The sequence below is a fragment of the Schistocerca nitens genome, chromosome 7 (genome assembly GCF_023898315.1).
Source record: "Schistocerca nitens isolate TAMUIC-IGC-003100 chromosome 7, iqSchNite1.1, whole genome shotgun sequence".
Classification (NCBI taxonomy): Eukaryota; Metazoa; Arthropoda; class Insecta; order Orthoptera; family Acrididae; genus Schistocerca; species Schistocerca nitens.
In genome coordinates, this window is record NC_064620.1 from 451203292 (window position 1) to 451215379 (window position 12088).

At 42.0% G+C, this 12088-nt stretch overlaps 1 protein-coding gene across 1 annotated transcript in view; it reads left to right on the plus strand.

Moving 5' to 3' along the window:
• Positions 1-12088, plus strand: part of LOC126195680 (formin-2-like) — a 247096-nt gene that overhangs the window by 83547 nt on the left and 151461 nt on the right. Inside the window, exon 6 of the mRNA XM_049934308.1 lies at positions 5086-5361. Within this exon, the coding sequence (XP_049790265.1) occupies positions 5086-5361 (276 nt within the window). The remainder of the gene's footprint in view (positions 1-5085; positions 5362-12088) is intronic.

The window sequence follows — 12088 nt, forward strand, 5'->3', positions numbered from 1 at the left end:
TGTCTTACCATTATATAATCTATCTGATACCTTTTAGTATCTCAAGGATTCTTCCATGTAAACAACCTTCTTTTATGATTCTTGAACCAAGTGTTAGCTATTATTAAGTTATGCTCTGTGCAAAATTCTACCAGACAGCTTCCTCTTTCATTCCCCCCCCCCCCCCCCCCCAATCCATATTCACCTACTATGTTTCCTTCTCTCCCTTTTCCTAGTGACGAATTCCAGTCACCCATGACTATTAAATTTTCGTCTCCCTTCACCACCTGAATAATTTCTTTTATCTCGTCATACATTTCTTCAATTTCTTCATCATCTGCAGAGCTAGTTGGCATATAAACTTGTACTACTGTAGTAGGCATGGGCTTTGTGTCTATCTTGGCCACAATAATGTGTTCACTATGCTGTTTGTAGTAGCTTACTCACATTCCTATTTTCCTATTCATTATTAAACCTACTCCTGCATTACCCCTATTTGATTTTGTATTTATAACCCTGTATTCACCTGACCAAAAGTCTTGTTCCTCCTGCCACCGAACTTCACTAATTCCCACTATATCTAACTTTAACCTATCCATTTCCCTTTTTAAATTTTCTAACCTACCTGCCCGATTAAGGGATCTGACATTCCACGCTCCGATCCGTAGAACGCTAGTTTTCTTTCTGCTGATAACGACGTCCTCTTGAGTAGTCCCCGCCCGGGGATCCGAATGGGGGACTATTTTACCCCCGCAATATTTTACCCAAGAGGACGCCATCATCATTTAATCATATAGTAAAGCTGCATGCCCTCGGGAAAAATTACGGCTGTAGTTTCCCCTTGCTTTCAGCCGTTCGCAGTACCAGCACAACAAGGCCGTTTTGGTTAATGTTACATGGCCAGATCAGTCAATCATCCAGACTGTTGCCCCTGCAACTACTGAAAAGGCTGCTGCCCCTCTTCAGGAACCACACATTTGTGTGGCCTCTCAACAGATGCCCCTCCATTGTGGTTGCACCTACGGTACGGCCATCTGTATCGCTGAGGAATGCAAGCCTCCCCACCAACGGCAAGGTCCATGGTTCATGGGGGGGGGGGGGGGGGGGAATTCTGTTCATACATACCTCGATAACATAAAGACAGCTATTCCTTACATGTACATAAAGTGCACAATTTAATAACAAATTTATAGGCAAATACTCAACTTCTTACCTCTCCTAATCGTAGTGTATACTCACTGAAATACCAATTGAAAATATTAGGAAACAGTATAGCCCTGATAAAGCTTTTAATTCGTTACAAAGAGGCCACGAGAGTGAGTTTTAGCACATGGCATATCATTGTTTGACAGTTAACATCAATCTTCCAGGTGTGTGGAGCAAACCGTGTCTTTTTGGCAAACAGATTAATTGCAAGAGTTATGGCCTTGACTTGACATGCTCCTCCCTGCCCATCCCTCAGTCTCAGTCTCCAACAGATACCTCACATATATCTTCTTCTTGTACCCATTCTTGGGAACTGTGAGCCCTAAGGTGCCATATTTTGACATCCTTGAGAAGTTCTTTAATTGACTGAAACTGTAAATTGGATATGATTGCACATGATGGTTTACTTTTTGAATTCTGTCAGAAACCACCTAGTAGGCTCATTTCTCTGCCATTTATTTCCACGTTTGTAACTGTAATGGTTGAGGCTGTATTAAAAACTAATGGGTGGTGGAAGAAGCCTTCATGTATGTCAGGAGGCATTTGACCCACAGCACACATCATATGAACTCATGGTTTCACATGATGCAACAGATGAGTGACTAGAAGCGTAGTATCAACGGAAAGCGAGGGAAACAGGCTGTAGATGTGAGTGTGAATGAACAATTCTTTATTATTCTCTTGTGCTTGAACAAATATTTTAGCAAGCTGTCATCAAGGGTGCAATCTGGCATTGTCCAGTAATATTCCTGTGTTAGTGTAGTGTGACATAGGTGGTGCAGATCACCTGTAGTGCACACATGTTGCCCAGAGGTGACATGCTTACTCAGCATTGCTGCAATGCCAGGCATTGAGTTGACAAAGTCAGTCACAGCCTTGTGGCCGGCAGCTAGTGGTAGACAGTGAAGACTTCTTATGTTGGAGCCAAGTGTTGCAAAGATGTGGCAGGTGAAAGTGTTTCCCAGAATCAAACTTTGGATTAGCGGCTGAGAGAGATGGCAGCTGGCACATACCTGCATTGCCATCCTGGTCATACATTCTTGCCTCGGACTGTGAGGTGGTGGCAGATGGTTCAGCAGGCAGTCTCAGAGGCAGTGGCAGAGGTGGGCTGTGTCACAAGTAAGCCATTGTCTGGCGTGGGACAGCCCAGCTGTACGAATAATGACTGCATTAGGACGACACCGTTGATCTTGCTGCAGCTACTGTAATGCAGCAGACATTGTAAAGTAGTCCAGCAATGCCAGTGACGTACTTGTGTGGGCCAGAGGTTTTAATACAGCTGTCTGGAGCTGACTGTGTGATAGACGTGTCCAAGGTATGGGTGATGCAAGGCAGGTGGTGGTCAGTGCAGGAGTGGTCCTGAAGTGGAGGGTGCTGACAGATCATTGATTGCAGCTGCTGAAGACTACATACTACATTAAGACTTGCTGTGGTCTATTCTACTGCACATTTAGAGTGTACCCTACATCAAAGTTAAGCATTTGTGACATGCGCTGTTCACACTTTCCTGATCAGTTAGTCCACTCTTCTAGAATTCCTCAGCTGCAACATACTGTTTCCCAAAATCTGAACATCCGTGTGGTGGTTTTCCTGATTTTAGTGTTCTCTCAGCAGCATAAGTCACAGGTAACTGCTTTCTAAATGTGTTATGAGGGTAGGGATATGCAAGTAACAAAATGGCTAGTGCATTGCCCACCATGCTCATATCATCTCACTGAGGATCAAATTATGTGAATACTAACTACAGTCAGCTGTGCACTATGTCAGTGGAAGCAAATAAAAAAGCAATAAGGCAGTAAGAGGAGTGATCTATGATTGTGGGACACATGATCAGCATGTCACCAATCCCTCAAGCCATTATTGCTAGCAGATGAACCCTGATAATGCCTCTGCTTCTTTATTCAAGCAGCTCCTTATATGTCCTCACAAGGGCTCAAAAAAGACTGAGGTACTGGGAATTGAATCTGGGTCTTTCCACACTGAAAGTAGTGAAGCTAAACATTTGGCTATGGAGCCAGTTGGACTATTACATTTAAGGAAATGACAGCTAGAAATCATTTCACCAGCTGTCAGAGAGGTATGAGAAGCCCAGCTGTGATCATTTAATTTCAATGACTCCTACAATTGGCACTGTTGTTCCCAGAATTGATTGTAACACCCTGGTTCTGAGTCAGTTGCTTGGGAGAAATGAACAGGACAAAACTGTTCTAGCAGTGCATGCGAAGTGAGGATGGTGAAATACCCTCATACTTCAAGAAAGATGTAATTATCCAAATACCAAAGCAAGCAGCTGCTGACAAATGTATTACTAAAAAATTAGTTTGATAAGTCATGGTTGTAAAATGTTAACATAAATTATCTTCAGAAGAACAGACTGGCTGATAGATGATGACTGAAAGAAGATAAGTTGTAGTTCTGAAGAAATATAGGAACACAAGTGTCAATACTAGCTATAAATAAATGTCATCCCGAAGAAATTAAAAGTGTAAGGTTTGTTGATGGTACTGTACCATCAGAGGTAGTACATTATTTCAGAGGATCGTTTGAATCAATGGACAGTGTCTGGAAAAGATCACAGTGTGAAGATAAAGTAAATAAAGAGTAATGAAGTCCTGTCAAGTGAAATCGGCAGATGTTGAGGGAATAGGGTAAGGAAGTAAGACATTGAAATGCTGGGCATGTTGTGTTGTTTGGGGTGTAAAATAACTGACAGTTGCATAAAATGGAGATGAGCAACAGTAAAGACGATTTTGTTGAAAAAGAGATGTATGTTAATGTCGGCTGTAAATTGAAGTATTAGGAAGTCTTTTTTGAATGTATTTATCTTTAGTGTTGCAATGTGGATGATGATTAGTATTAACAAGACGAGCCTAGAAACTTTTCAAAACTGATGACACAGAAGAATGTTGAAAGTTCAATGAGTAAATTGAATAATTGATGAAGGTATGCTGTATCAAAAGCAATTGTCAGTTTGCAAATGAAGGAAAGTGTGAGGTAAATATTGTAGAGGGAGACCAAGGGACAAATACAGTAAGCAGGTTCACATAGATGTAGGTTGCAGTTGTTATCCAGAGAAGAAGAGACTTACCATACACTAAAATGCAAAGTGTCATCAGAGTGGATGATGATGATGATGATGATGATGATGATGATGATGATGATGATGATGATGATGATGATGATGATGACTACTCAATGGCCATTGAATTATATGGTGGAAAGTTTGCTGTTTTCATTTAAATTATGTTAACCAGTCTTGGTAAGCATACATGCCATTTGAGTAGATATCGTTTTATAAAAATGTAAGGGCAGCTTAAGATTAATGTAAAAGACAATCATATAAATGTTGGGCATATTGTCATATAGCATTTGTAATGTCTTTGTTCAGTCACAGGCAAATATTTATTCTGACAATTTTTAATAATAATGCCACAAGCTGTGCTGCATGCATTGTGCTTTAGTAGTTAGTATCACTGGTTGGTGGCCTGCAGATCACCAGTTCAAATTCAATCACCAGAATACACATTATAATCTAAGAACACTGTAATTCATTGCTCTAACAGTACACGCATATGGAAGACAAGATAAAATACAATTAGCAATACACAAGTGGCTGGTAGAGCCTTCTGCTCAGGCCTACATATCATTAGTTTTAACAGAGGTGCAGCCAGCAGGCTGAGCACACAAGTGCTGTTGTATTAGCAGGCTGGTTGGCCTCTTGTGACCAAATCAAGGACAAATTTTACCTGTAAACTATGAAGTGAGCACTATTCTCATGTACATTTCTTCTGTGGTCAATGTAGGTTGTTGAGTGAGTCATGCGACATGCTGCCACTGGTGCATAGGGTCAGAAGTGGTGGGAGTGCAGGCAATTTGGTAGGACAGGCAACACGGGTGCAGGGTCCACTTCCATGTCAGAGTCCAAACCCACAGGAGGAGGTTGCGGTGAAGATCGTGGAACAGGTGGTGCTGGCTGTGGTGGTGGTGCTGGCTGTGGTGGTGGTGCTGGCTGTGGTGGTGGTGCTGGCTGTGGTGGTGGTGCTGGCTGTGGTGGTGGTGCTGGCTGTGGTGGTGGTGCTGGCTGTGGTGGTGGTGCTGGCTGTGGTGGTGGTGCTGGCTGTGGTGGTGGTGCTGGCTGTGGTGGTGGTGCTGGCTGTGGTGGTGGTGCTGGCTGTGGTGACGACAACGTTGGAGATGTCGGATGTGACACCACAGGAGCCAGGATTCTGCCATGGTCTGTGATGGCTGAAGGGGCATCCACAGCAGAGGATACAGTTGTGAAAATGTTGACAGCATTGGTTGAGAAGGCAGGGGCATGAAGTATGATGTAAGAGACTGGCGGGCAGACAGAGGACATGCTGGGGGTGGAGGTGCACCCAGTGTGCAGCCATCCATGTGAGGTTGTAGGTGGTCAGTGTGTTGCGAAGCCCTTCCCTCAGCCACATGGACAACAGAGAAGTGTCTCCCATGAGTACTATTGATTATCGATGGCATCAATCTCGGTCAACAGCCAAACTTGCAAGCACAAACAACTGTGTCAGGCTGGGAATAGTGTGGAACCAGTGCTAGTGGATGGCTTGGCATCAGCTGAAGCAGCTGGAGCAGAGTCTGAGACTGACAACTGTGCAACTGCTCTGCTGGACCCTTATTGCCACCAGAGGTGAAATTATAAGAACTGACAAATTGATCCAGAGCTACTACTTCCAATGATATATCTAAAATTTATCTTGTCATCCGAGTCTGAAATGTTTGTATTAGACATTCAGCTCCCCAGTTCAGTTGAGGAAGGAGAGGAGGAGCCATGACGTGGCAAACACCATTTTATGTAAAAAAAAAAAAAAAAAAAAAAAAAAAAAAATTCTTCAAATTCGTGAGATATGAATTGGTGGCTGTTGGTGGTTACTAACATATAGGAAGATAAAGCAAAAATTGTGGCCAACGCAGAAGTAGATAGACAGTGCACCACATACGGAAATTTAGAATAGGTATCAATTAAAACAAGTCAACAGGAATTCAAAAAAGTCCAAAAAATCTACATGAATTTGTTCCCGTGGCTGCTGTGAATCCATCCACGGTGACAAAGGAGCATGAGGAGCTGCCTTATAGGAGGCACGCTGTGGGTAGGCTGCAACAACTTATGCTATTTCTTGATCAATGCCTGGTCAAAAAACATGTCTGCATGCTAATGCTTTTGTATGTGCTGCACCACAATGCTCCACATGTAATAAAGGCATAACTTTACACTGAACAGCTGAAAGGACTACAACCCAGGGAGCAGTGTGCTCTGTAGCTAACAGCACTCTGTAGCTAACAGCACTCTGTTACATACAAAATTGTAATGCAAAATAATTTCTCAAAGGATCAGAAGCACAGCCCAGAGGTTTGTCCAGCCAGACATGTTGCACAAAAGAAACATAATTACCTAAAGAGTGATCTGGAGATACTGCAGCTACAATTTTAGTGCTAGTATCAGGAAAACTATCAACATTATTTTGAGCTTCTACGCCTAAATGAAAACAAAGTAATTCCTCTTTACCAAACTCTGGGTCTGAACCAATCTGCAAATGCAATAAGGGATCAGCATTTGCATGTTGCACCATAGGTCAAAAATATCTCATAATTACTTTGTGACAGGAAAAGAGCCCACCACCGTAAGTGATATGTGGGTATGTCAAGCAAGGATGCCAAAGGGGAAAAAGAGACATGAGTGGTTTGTGGTCTGTGATCAGGTGAAACTTATGCCCATATAGAAAAATGTGATTTTTTTTAGATCATACACAATCACCATAGCCTCATTCTCTACCTGAGAATAATGTTGTTGCACTTAATTTAAGGATTTAGAGGCGTATGCAATAGGGTGTTCAGAAATGTCCACATACTTCTGAGCAAGGATTGCACCAAGGCCTAACTGAGGTGCAACTGTTGCTAACATGGGGTGCTTACCCAGCTGAAAAGTGACCAAACAAGGGACTAATTGCAGCTTAATTTCAACAATTTGAATGCCCAATCACAAGCCAGCAGCCAGTAGAAAGGAACATCTTTAGGTAATAATGTATGGAGCAGTTTTGCCACAGTATCAGCATCTGGTATGTATTTGTGGTAGTATACAATTTTAAATTGCCTGTAATTCTGTGATGGAAATGAAGTGTGGCAATGCATCAATAGCATCAGTATACTGGTGCAATGGTTTAAAGCCAGCAAGTGACACATAAAAACCCAGATAAATAATGAATGGTTGAAAAAACTGTGCCATGTCCAAATTGCACTTGAACTCTACAGACTGTAAAACAGAAAATAGAGCATGATGGGCTGGCAAATGTTCCTCTGCAGAGGCACAAGATACTCCTATGTCATCTAAATAGTTGATGTAGCCTGGATCTGATGCAATAAGATTCTCTAAAAGGCACTGAAAAGTGCCTGATGGGCTTATCACACCAAATGGCAAACACTGTTATTGATAAAGCCCAAATGGGTTATTGATAACTAGAAGGCATTTAGAGTCCTAGTCAAACAGCAGCTGCAAATATGCCTCTGCCAAGTCAATCTTTGAGAAATAATGACTCCCCCCTCCCTCCCATAATTCTGCTAACAGCTCCTGAGGGCACAGCAAAGGATCGGTGTCAATGATTGACTGTGCATTAATAGATTCTTAAAATCACAGCAGAAGTGTAATTTATTGGAAGGTATTTTTTTACTATCACCAATGATATTGACCATTCACTGGAAGAAATGGCTCATATAACACTTAAGGGTTGAAGATAGTCTAATTCTGAATTCACTTGATCTCGTAATGTTACGGGTACCAGGAAGACTGGAAAAAATGGGGTCAGGCAGGCATTTTCATCATAATATGAGCCTGAAATTCTGTTGCACTACCCAGTCCTGGAGAAAACAGAGAGGAAAATTCTGCACAGAGAAAATCTAACTGTTGATATGAAACTTGGTCAGAAACCAAATGCACTTCATCATCAGTGGAGAATCAAAACAGTTTAAAAGCTTCCAAACCAAACAGATTTTCTGCACAGACCTAGGAATGTTACCAAATGAACCACAGCCTTGTATGTCACAGGTGCAGAAAAGTGTCAAAGAATGGGAGTCTGTTGTTATAACTCACTAACTTCTATGATGCTGGAGTCAGTGAGAGGACCCAAACCCAAAGTCTGAGAATTCGCCAATGTTGCTGCTGCACCTGTATCCCTAATGATTTGTTCAATACGAACACTTCATTGTTTAAGGAAAGGGGTTACATACAGAAGCAATATGTCATTTCTTATAACACCTATTACACATTGCCCAGTGCTTGGGACACACGGTCTGTTTGTGCTGAATGAAGCAGTGTGGGCATGAAGGCTGTGGTGCATGAGGCTGTTACTGTTGTGATGTAGACTGTTGTTGTCACAAAGGATGATTACCTATACAACGCTGAGACTACTTCTGGTCTGTACAATAGTGTCTAAACTCCCTTGCAGACAGACTGAAGGCTGGGAGGAGTGAGAGGAACTGACTTCTGGAACTTTGTACCAGGCTTCTGACTACCTGCAGCTCGCGAAACTTCAGATGACTGAGTGACATTCAATGTTTCCATAAACATAGGATTTTCACACTGTAGAGCTCACTCTTCAACTTTGCTGTCAGGAGCAAAACATAAGACTGTATCATGAACCATCTGATTGACATAGGATTTCTTATGAAGATTTGTCACAAAATTACGATGATGGTTAAGTCCGTGTAGTTCTGCTGCCCATTCTCTTTATTATTGTTTTGGCTAGTTTTGGCAGTGGTAAAGCTCCACACAAGCAAGTTTGTGTACGTTTACAGTGATAGGTAGAAAGTAGTCCTCATGTCTGACTGAAAGGACTTGAAGGTTCTTCTAAGGGGGCAAGCTGAAACAACTGATACCCACAAAGTGAAATCCACTATAAAAAAGGGTCTTGCACAAATTTACATCTGTTACCCAAAATGCCTGGAAATGTTGCCGCACACATTTTTTGTAAGCATCATAGTCTTCTGCTGCATTGTGGTACACAAGGAACGGTGGCGGATATGTTCTTGGTGGGGCTGCAGGTAGTGCCAATGTGTCATTAAACTGGAAATAGCAAGTCAGGACCTGCTGCTGCTGCTGCTGCTGCTGCTGCTGCTGCTGCTGCTGCTGCTGCTGCTGCTCAAGAAGAGATTTAAGCACTGGCTCCATGGAAATTAAACTCAAAAGGACTAAGGACTGAAGTGGAACATGTGGAGTCAAATACTGTACTTATTGCCAAAACATGTTCTAACCCTCAATACTGTAATTTATTGCTCGAACAGTACACACACATGGAAAACAAGGTACAATACAATTAGCAACACACAAGTGGCCAGCAGAGCCTTGTGCTGCTGCCTATGTATTCGTTAGTTCCGGTAGGGGTCACAGCTGGCTGACTGTGCACATAATTGCTGTCATATTGGCAGGCCAGGTGGCCTCTAGTGGGGAACAAGCACAAACTTCACATGCAAACTATGAAGTGGTGCACCAACAAAATTGGTAATTCCAGCAATATACTTAATATTTATCATTTCTAGAAGGTTCTCAAAATTTATTATGTTAGGTTGTATTCTTGAATATTCAGTGTCTGTAAAAATAGCACATTTGGCCCAGGAGACAGTTCCGTTGTCTGAACAGTGGTGTTCATAAAAAACATGTTTCCAGTGCTAAATGTTTTATTTCACTGACATCCCTACTTCCAGATTCAGATTAGATTGTGGTTACAATGTGACATTGTTTGGTTGAGATTAGCACTGTTGACATTTTTAAAAATATCAGGAATCTGATATGCTGATGATGTGGTCTTCAGTCAAATGAGAGGTTTGATGCAACTCTCAATGCTACTCTATACTTTTCATGATTGTTATCTCTGAATAACTACTGGAACCTATGTCCTTCTGAATCTGCTTACTGTATTCATCTCTTTCTCTCACTCTGATTTTTACCCTCCACTGCTAAATTGATGATCCCTTAATGCCTCAGAATGTGTCCTACCAATCTATCCATTCTTCTAGACAAGTTATGCAACAAATTCCTCTTCTCTCAGTTATGTTCAGTACCTCGTCATTAGTTACACCACATTTCAAAAGCATCTATTCTCTTCTTGTTTAAACTGTTCATTGTCCATGTTTGAATTCCATACATGACTATGCTCCATACAAATACTTTCAGAAAGAACTTCCTGACACTTAAACCTTTACTCGATGATAAAAAATTTATCTTCTGTAGAAATGCTTTTCTTGCCATTGTCAGTCTACATTTTATATCCTCCTCATTTCTACCATCATCAGTTATTTTGCTTCCCAAACACCAAATATAACAAAATGGTAGATATCGAAATGGACGACAGAGGGATAGAGAAACAATTAAAATCACTCAAAAGAGGAAAGGCCGCTGGACCTGATGGGATACCAGTTCGATTTTACAGAGAGTACGTGAAGGAACTTGCCCCCCTTCTTGCAGCGGTGTACTGTAGAAGAGCGTAGCATTCCAAAGGATTGGAAAAGGGAACAGGTCATCCCCGTTTTCAAGAAGGGACATCGAACAGATGTGCAGAACTATAGACCTATATCTCTTAACGTCAATCAGTTGTAGAATTTTGGAACACGTATTATGTTAGAGTATAATGACTTTTCTGGAGACTAGAAATCTACTCTGTAGGAATCAGCATGGGTTTCAAAAAAGATGGTCGTGTGAAACCCAGCTCGCGCTATTAGTCCACGAGACTCAGAGGGCCATAGAAATGGGTTCCCAGGTAGATGCCGTGTTTCTTGACTTCCGCAAGGCGTTCGATACAGTTCCCCACAGTTGTTTAATGAACAAAGTAAGAGCATATGGACTATCAGACCAATTGTTTGATTGGATTGAAGAGTTCCTAGATAACCGAATGTAGCATGTCATTCTCAATGGAGAGAAGTCTTCCGAAGTAAGAGTGATTTCAGGTGTGCTGCAGGGGAGTGTCGTAGGACCATTGCTATTCACAATATACATAAATGACCTTGTGGATGACATCGGAAGTTCACTGAGGCTTTTTGCAGATGATGCTGTGGTATATCGAGAGGTTGTAACATTGAAAAATTGTACTGAAATGCAGGAGGATCTGCAGCGAATTGATGCATGGTGCAGGGAATGGCAATTGAATCCCAATGTAGACAAGTGTAATGTGCTGCGAATACATAGAAAGAAAGATCCCTTATCATTTAGCTACAATATAGCAGGTCAGCAACTGGAAGCAGTTAATTCCATAAATTATCTGGGAGTATGCATTAGGAGTGACTTAAAATGGAATGATCCTATAAAGTTGATTGTCGGTAAAGCAGATGCCAGACTGAGATTCATTGGAAGAATCCTAAGGAAATGCAATCTGAAAACAAAGGAAGTAGGTTACAGTACACTTGTTCGCCCACTGCTTGAATACTGCTCAGCAGTGTGGGATCCGTACCAGATAGGGTTGATAGAAGAGAGAGAGAAGATCCAACGGAGAGCAGCGCACTTCGTTACAGGATCATTTAGTAATCGCGAAAGCGTTACGGAGATGATAGATAAACTCCAGTGGAAGACTCTGCAGGAGAGACGCTCAGTAGCTCGGTACGGGCTTTTGTTGAAGTTTTGAGAACATACCTTCATGGAGGAGTGAAGCAGTATATTGCTCCCTCCTACGTATATCTCGCGAAGAGACCATGAAAATAAAATCAGAGAGATTAGAGCCCACACAGAGGCATACCAACAATCCTTCTTTCCACGAACAATACGAGACTGGAATAGAAGGGAGGACCGATAGAGGTACTCAAGGTACCCTCCGCCACACACCGTCAGGTGGCTTGCGGAGTATGGATGCAGATGTAGATGTAGATGTAGAACATTAGGGATAGGCTACAACAC